This window comes from Cuculus canorus, chromosome 1, assembly GCF_017976375.1.
Source record: "Cuculus canorus isolate bCucCan1 chromosome 1, bCucCan1.pri, whole genome shotgun sequence".
In the NCBI taxonomy this organism is placed as follows: Eukaryota; Metazoa; Chordata; class Aves; order Cuculiformes; family Cuculidae; genus Cuculus; species Cuculus canorus.
In genome coordinates this window covers 61,624,598-61,632,502 of record NC_071401.1, presented here as the reverse complement: position 1 = coordinate 61,632,502, position 7,905 = coordinate 61,624,598, and the positions used below count along the sequence as shown (strand labels likewise).

Genomic DNA, 7,905 nt, shown 5'->3' with positions numbered 1-7,905 from the left:
AATCATCCTTTATCAGGCCTGGGCAACACATTTTGATCTCTATCAATCCTGTGCAGCGAGACGAGCTGGTGACAGAATTTCCCACTTACACACAGATGGATAAATTTTCCCAGGAATCTTATGCACATTCTATTACTTTCTAAGGTCTAATTTAAATGTGATTATGAACTTCACAACAGCCAAATCTCTTGCTAATTTGGAGGTCTGGAGCCAGCTCTGCCTGACCTTGCATTTGAGATAGGGAAAGGCTGCAGGCAGAGGTGATTACAGAAGGAGACCCCTCTGTTCATTCAGCACAGCTCACACTGCACACAAGACATCATCATCTTCAAAGAATGAACAGTGTCTGGAAAAACACTGCTTGAAAGAAAACTTGCTCTCAGAGAGACATCCTAACTTTTGAAAAACACAGTTACTAGGATAAATTTTACTTTGGCTTAAATTAAAAATATTCCACTTTTTGTCACAGTAACTACTTCTTCTATCACTACTTAGCTTAAATCAAAACATTGTGACCCTCGAGCACCTGAAGGGGCTACAAGAAAGCTGCGGAGGGACTGATTGCAAAGGCGTGTAGTGATAAAACTAGGGGGAATGGCTATAAACTGGAGAGGGGCAGATCAGATTAGACATTAGGAAGAATTTCTTCATGATGAGGGTGGTGAGGCACCTGCACAGGTTGCCCAGGGAAGCTGTGGATGCCCCATCCCTGGAGGTGTTCAAGGCCAGGTTGGATGGGGCCTTGGGCAGCCTGGTGTGAGAATTAATTGATAAGCTTTGCTGCAGCTGGTTTGTATGTTTAATTATCTTCTCGTATAAATCTGTCTTATATCAAGAGATAATATGCAGACAATCTCCAGACATGGATGAATAACCTGAAAGAATAAACACTCCCTTAGAGTTGCAAGAATTCATTGATATGCCTGTCTTGTAAGATGTAGTCGTCTTAGGTCAAGAGATAACCTGAAGGGAGTCACCAGGTGTGATTGGATAACCTAAACATTCTTTGAGGACTTACATGGTTCTTTGTCTAAAACTAGTTTATATACCTACTTCTTTTGTAAGATGGGATGCCTTGTTTAAAAGGGCATCCTATTCAGTGCTGAATTGTAAAATAAAAATACTATTGCTTTTACTTGAAGACTTCGAGCTTTTCAATATTTTGCCAGGGATTAAGCGTTTCTCACACTGGTCTGGTGCGAGGTGCCTATAGCAGGGGGTTGGAACTGGATGATCTTTAAGGCCCCTTCCAACCCAAACCATTCTATGATTCCGCTTTTTGTGACAGTAACTACTCTTTTTCCGTCCGAAGGTCCAGCTCCGCGGCGCAGGCCGAGCGCAATTCACTCCCTAGGGCGGCAGCAGGCGACTCCCGCCCCGCCGCCAGAACAGCCCCCTCAGGCGGAGGCGGCGCCACTTTCCCGCCTCCAGCAACGGAAAGAAAAATAACCGCCACAAACCAACGGGCGGGGCGGGGTGCGCCGCGCGCTTCCCGCCTCCCACCCCCTCCTCCTCAGCAGCCCCGAGGGGAGGGGGGAGGCGGAGCGTGGCGCGCGCGGCCAGCCCCGCTCGCCTTTGTGCTCGGGCGGCTCGCGGCAGCCGCAGTCGCTTCCAGACCGGGCAGCGCGCGCTTCCACCCCCCCCCGCTCGCCCCGCTGCTTCGCCTCCCTCTTTCCCTTCCCCCCCCCCCAACCTCTCCTCATCCTCCTCTTTTTTTCCGATTCCCTCCCCCCCTTCCTGCCGCTCATTCCCCTCCTTTCTGCCTCCCACCCCCCTCGCCATGTCGCTGGGAGCCGGTGCCGAGGCGGGTTTCTCCAGCGAGGAGCTGCTGACCCTGCGCTTCCCCTTGCACCGCGCCTGCCGTGATGGGGACCTGCCCGCCCTGTGCGCGCTGCTACAGAGCTCGCCCCGCTCCGATCTGGTGGCCGAGGACTCCTTCTACGGCTGGACGCCCATCCACTGGGCCGCGCACTTCGGCAAGGTGGGGCCCGGTGGGAGCGAGGGCGGTGGAGCGGGAAGGGGGGGGGGGGGGTAGTTGGTGAAGGGGAAGGAGGAGGGCGCCAGTCTCGTTCGCGCGCGACGCGGCGCCATCTTTGTCCCCCCCCTTTCCCCCCCGGTCGCTGCCGCCGGGCGCCCTCCGGGCCCTGTGCTCCGCCGCAAAGCGCTCTCCCCGCTCTGTCTTTGCCCCCATCGGCGCGCGCTGTGCCGCGAGGCGTCCCCTGCGCTGTCTTTACCCCTCCCCCGTCTGCGCGCGCGCTTTGCCGGGAGGCGCCTTCCGCGCTCTGTGTTTGTCCCCCCCCCCGTTGCCGCTCGCTGCTTCTCAAGGGATCGGGATGGAAGGGGGGGTGAGGGAGGGAAGGGAGAGCCTTGGTGCTTGGCTTCTCTTATGCCAGCGGTCAGCCAGGCGGGGGTGGGGAGATCATGGGGCTCGGCGGCACCTGGATTGAGAAGGAATTCCTCGCGGTGAGGGTGGTGAGGCGCTGGCACAGGTTGCCCGGGGAAGCTGTGGAGCACCCCCCCGCCCCCCCCGGGGATGTTAAGCGCCGGGTTGGATGGTGCCTCGAGCAGCCTGGTCTGGTGGGAGGTGTCCCTGCCTGTGTCAGGGGAGTTGGAACTAGATGATCTTTGAGGTCCCTTCCAACTCCAACCATTCCCTGATTGCCCCCCGCGCTGGCGGTGGGAGCGGCCACTTCGCTGCCTTCCCGATAAAGTGCCTGGGACTCGCTGCCGGGCTTGCCAAAGGCGCCAGGAGCTGAGGAGGACGACAGGGAGCTCCTCTTCTTTCTCGCTGACGGTCCTTATCATCCTCAGTCTCCACACTTGGAGGCTTGGCTTTGTTGTGGTGCCTGTGTTATGACTACCGGCTCGCTAGGAGTTTGGGAAGAAGGTGCTTGCGCTTGTAAAGCGATCCTCGGGCTGCCTTTAGCATGAAAAATAAATAGTGGTTTACACACCCAGAGATATAAGTACAGGATTGACTGCGTTGGCGTAGTCTCTGTGTAGAGAACAACCAAAACATACGAAGCGGCCACAGTGTTGTTCCGAGCTGCACCGGGGGAGATCCAGACTGGATATTAGGAAGCATTTCTTTACCAAGAGTGTGGTCGCGCAGTAGAACAGGCTTTCTAGAGAGGTGATCGATGCCCCAAGCCTGTCAGTAGGTAAGAGGTGTTTGGACAATGACCTTAACAACATGCTATAACTTATAGTCATCCCTAAATGGGTCAGGCTGTTGGACTAGATGGTCGTTACAACTGAATTAATGTACTCTCTTCTGTTCCTGAAACGTCTGCTTTTGGTTCCTTTTGAACCTGAAGTATTAAAAAACCCCTAAGCTGACAGGCAGTGTTTAAAGCAATGCTACATGAGAATCCTAGTACTATTTTTACAATAAATCTATTGATAATTTCCTTTGTTGGATTGACAAACTCGAAAATGGGAATTAACAGCCATTTTGGAAATGAGCAAAAGGGAAAAAAAACCCCATCCAGTTATTTGTAAAGTGCTTTTCTTCTCTGACTTAAGTCTTAAGATGAGTGGTATCTCAATTTCTTCATTTTAGGTAGACTTTTTCTGTGCGATTGGCATTCAGCCTATGCAGAATTCCAGGCTAGAGGGTTGGAGTTTGTTTTTTTATATCATTGATTTGTCTGGGTTTGAATTTTGAGGGGCCTTTGTTCTTGTTGTTCTCATTTCAGTATATTTCTATTTGTTTATTGATTGTGTGCTGTAGGAGGAAAGTAAATGTACTTAGGCAGTTGTCATGGTTTATAAAAATACAGTAAGTGATGAGTTTTGTGCGTTAAGTGATCTTATCTTCAGTGCTTGTTTAAGAAACATTTTGGAAACACTTCAGTAGTCCTTCAGCCCTAAAGAAAAAGGAAAAAAAAAAAAAGAAACAAAAAAACCCAAACCCACAAAACCTTAAACCTATAGCAGCCTGTTATCCATTTAGAAAGAAACTAATAATCTTCGTCACTAATACCTTCCGGAAAAAATGTGGGGTGCCTTAAATTTTACTATTAGGTATGCTCAGAAGACATTAAGATACTAGTATGTCATGACAGTCATGGTTTTTTCCATCTCGTAAGAATCTCTCTTCAGTGCATGCTCGTGGCAGTCTTGCTTTCGTCTTGGAAGTGTGTGCTTTGTTTCATTTTTTCCTTTAAGCATCTCCAGCTTTCTACTAACCATCCTAGATTATGAGAGCTGTTGTCTATGTTCTAGTTCCTGTTGAAAAGACTATTACAGTAACAGCTAACAAAGGGAAGAGGTTGGTCTGCAAGATACTGTTCACGTTTGCCATATTCATTCTTAGGTATCAGCAAAATTTGATACATGGTGGTTTTGTTGTTGTTGCATATAAGGAGTAAGAGTCCAGCAGGAGAAATTAGTCTTGCAAAGATGACATAGCCTACACCTAGAAGCCTTGTGACACAGTCTAGCCAATTTCAGTTTAAGGAGATAATCTGCATGAGAGAGTCTCATTAGGGCGCTGTTCCTTTCTCTGACCCAGACTACACAACACACTTGAAAGCATCATTGGATCCCAAACTCAGCTGACTTTTTGTTTCTGTGGCATATTTATACTTTTACCTTTCATCAGTTGCTGGCAGTGCAACAATAGCTGCTCTTAGTGGACATTCATATACATGTCTTAGGCTCCTACTTATGAAGGGTTTTCTTTCAAAATTGAGATTCATCAGAACTTCAAATGGAGAGGTTTTTTATTTCTCAAAGTATCAAGAGTTTAAAAACACTAGTTTTTGCAATGTTCATTAGTAGTTACCGCTTAAGACTATTCCTCATTGCTTTGTTTTCCTAGATCTTGTGGGATTTTTGCCTGTGTTTTTTTTTTCTTCTTTTCCTGAAAGAAATTAAATGGTGACTGAACTTCATGGTTGCCCTTCTTATACAGGGGCCATTTAGCAGGGTGATCCATCAGACAAGTACTGGTTCAAACTGCAGCTCTGTTGGAGGCTGAAATGATAAAACTGATTTGATTCCCTTCTGGAAGAAGCCCTTGTGGAACAACTTGTAAGCAGTGAAATCTAAAGCAGTTCATGTGTACACACGTGTGCACGCAAAGCATCGGTCTGGGGTTGGTGAACTGCAGCAGTACAGAGGTGTTTCTTTCCCTTTACCTGTTGCATGGTTTGAACATAGGAGAAAGCCCTCATTGTATCAAAGGAAAGTAGCAAATCATTTTAAGAGTAAGGCTGTGTAGGACTACACTTGGACACAGCTGTAGATGTGCTGCAGTAAGGAAGTAGCAACAGTCAAGTTGTGTTAGAAATGAATATATGAGAGAGGAAAGACAACTTTTGGGGGAGGGGAATATGGATATAATACTTGCACCAGTAGAAATGGATTATGTTAAGACAAAAAAGGGCAGTATTATTTAATAGCTCGCTCTGAAACATACCTGTACCCTGTGCAAGTAATAAAATACCAGCAAAGCCAATTGGAAGTGATACACACTACAATCAGATACACTGGTTAGAATATCTGGAGTTTTAATACGACAGTGAGGACCTTCTGTCAGAGATAGTAGTTAGTCAAAATTTACTTGCTCTGTTGAATATCTGTGGTGGAGTTCCCATTTTCAGGATATTTCCTGACTGCAGAGAAGTGCTTATTCCCAGAAATGTAAATTAATTCCTGTTAAGAGTTGCTGTATTCCAATTAGAGTTAATTATATGGTGCCCTGAATTACCCTGGCATTCTGTAGATTTCTGAAAAGATTGCTCACGCTATGAAACTATTAGCAATCTAAAAAGCTAACAGAGAGGTAGAGAATAAAGGGCTTCCATAAAAACAAAGTTACTGTTAAGTCATTTTCTTGTACTAAACTTAATTTCATTTTTTTTTAACCTCTTGCACATGTATTTTTATTTTCTCTGACCACATCTGTTTGCTTGAACTCTTCTTCTACTTTTATTTTTGCCATTTGACTGTTTACATTATAGGAAGCAAAATAGTAGTAAGTATGTTTTGTGTCTTTTGGAACAAATGTAATGCAGGTAAAAATGCCTGTCTCTCTTAGTTGTTTTTTTGCCAATGTTGTGGTCTGTGTGGAGGCCCGTCTTTTTTCTTCATTAGATCAGTTTAACCTCTGCTATAGTATAACAATACAGTGGAAAATATCTTCTCAAAGGTTATTCAGTGAAAGCAGACTTGTATGTCCTGATGTCAAGCATGAATAATCAAGTGAGATACCGTTCTTTGTTGTGTCGACTTCTCTTATCCATGGAAGTAACCGCATTCTTCCATATTGTTGGAAGAAGCTGTTTTTTCTGACAGCCATGATGCAGAGCACGCATACTTCAGCTATTAATGGAGTGAAATATTATCTTCATAAACACTCAAGAAAAAATGTTTAACTCTGAATTTGTATAGATAATCATTAGTGTAGCCATTATATAAAGCAGACTTAAACAGAGCAAGATGGTGCTGATGAACCGGTTCCAGTGTTTTTTCCCCTCTCGATTGATGGGTTATAATGCCTGCCTATCTAATAAGGGAAGTCCTTTCGGCCTGGTGTCTGTGCAGGAAATATTATTCTTTCCTGAAGTTGTAATACATGTCCAAAAGTGTTTTAAAATTAAATCTGTTAAAAGTCTGTTCTTTTATAAACTGGCTGAACTTTATTTATGTTTGCAGTTATAGTAGAGGAGCTTTTGGAGTGGCTGGAGTGATTCTTCCATCATAGTTCTATTAATAGTTACAATCTTACAAGTTTATTAATAATTCTTAAGGAAATATAGTAATATAAGAAATACTGGGGATGCTTGTATGTGAATACTGAAGATGGTCTGTATTAGCGAATACAAGATGTATTTGGGTAGTCTAGCACTTTTTTAATGTTTTTTTTTTAATTAAAAGTACTTGTTTGCTTTTGAGAAGGTGCTTTTCCTTTAGTAATGTTGAAGTTTATGGAGCTAGATTTATTAATACAGCAATATTTCAGTTACCCTCACCCTTACACCTGCACTTTATGCGGTCAGTGTGTTAATGGTATATCTGTGTCCAGTGTCGAGTCAATTACAGTCTCAAAAAGTACTTTTGTATGTTCTAAAGGGCAGGGTTCACATGTGTTTCAACTGTACAGGAGGAGGAGGAGGAAATGATTGAAGTTCATAATATATTTGTAAAACTAATATGAAATACTTCACTGTAGTGGTTGGTAGTTTCATCACATTTACGTAATTCATCAAGATCAGGAATTTACAGATTAAAGAAAAAAAGAGTCTGACCTACAGCAGTAGAGAAGAATGTTAGAATCATTATTTTTGTGCTTCTATCTGTAATCAAGCTGCCAGCTGACTTTGTGATGCTTTTCAGTTGTTCCTTCATGCACAAATTATTCCATAGCTGTGGTATGGCTCAAAACCCATTTTTTTTACTGTGGGAGACTGACCAGTAGATTTTTATTTTATATTGACCAATGCCCTGAGTCGGTATGGTGTTTTTTTGTTCAGCTGTCACATGTGCTTGTGGTGCTGTTTGTTTTCTGACTACAGTAAATGAAAGCCTGGACTAAGCTGTTTATTTTAGCATAGTGAATTCCTTTTCCTATCAACAAGAAGACAGTGTTACTGTGTGACAGGAAAGGAGCTTTAATTTTGACTATTTTTGAAAATTGAGGTCATCATGGCTGTGGTTTACTTGGCTTCTACAAATGTTACTAACGTTTAAAAATAGCCATATAACTGACACTTCTGGTTAGTATGATGGGGAAAATAAAAGGCAGCATACTGTGGTGTTTTAAAACAGAGGGTTTTTCTTTTTTGGTATTGCTGCAAACATGCAGCCTATTTTGTTTCCAATGGTTCATCATCCGTAATAACTGGAAAATGTTGAAAATAAATATTCCTTTAATAGTATGCTAAAATCTGTAAACAG

At 44.1% G+C, this 7,905-nt stretch overlaps 1 protein-coding gene across 2 annotated transcripts in view; it reads left to right on the top strand.

Annotated features, from left to right (window-relative positions):
* Window positions 1-1,688: 1,688 nt before the first annotated feature.
* Window positions 1,689-7,905, top strand: part of ANKRD10 (ankyrin repeat domain 10) — a 39,442-nt gene continuing 33,225 nt past the window's right edge. For both annotated transcript variants that reach the window (XM_054056630.1, XM_054056629.1), the window contains exon 1: window positions 1,689-1,981. In XM_054056630.1, coding sequence (XP_053912605.1) covers window positions 1,781-1,981 — 201 coding nt within the window. In that variant the 5' untranslated portion in view covers window positions 1,689-1,780. The remainder of the gene's footprint in view (window positions 1,982-7,905) is intronic.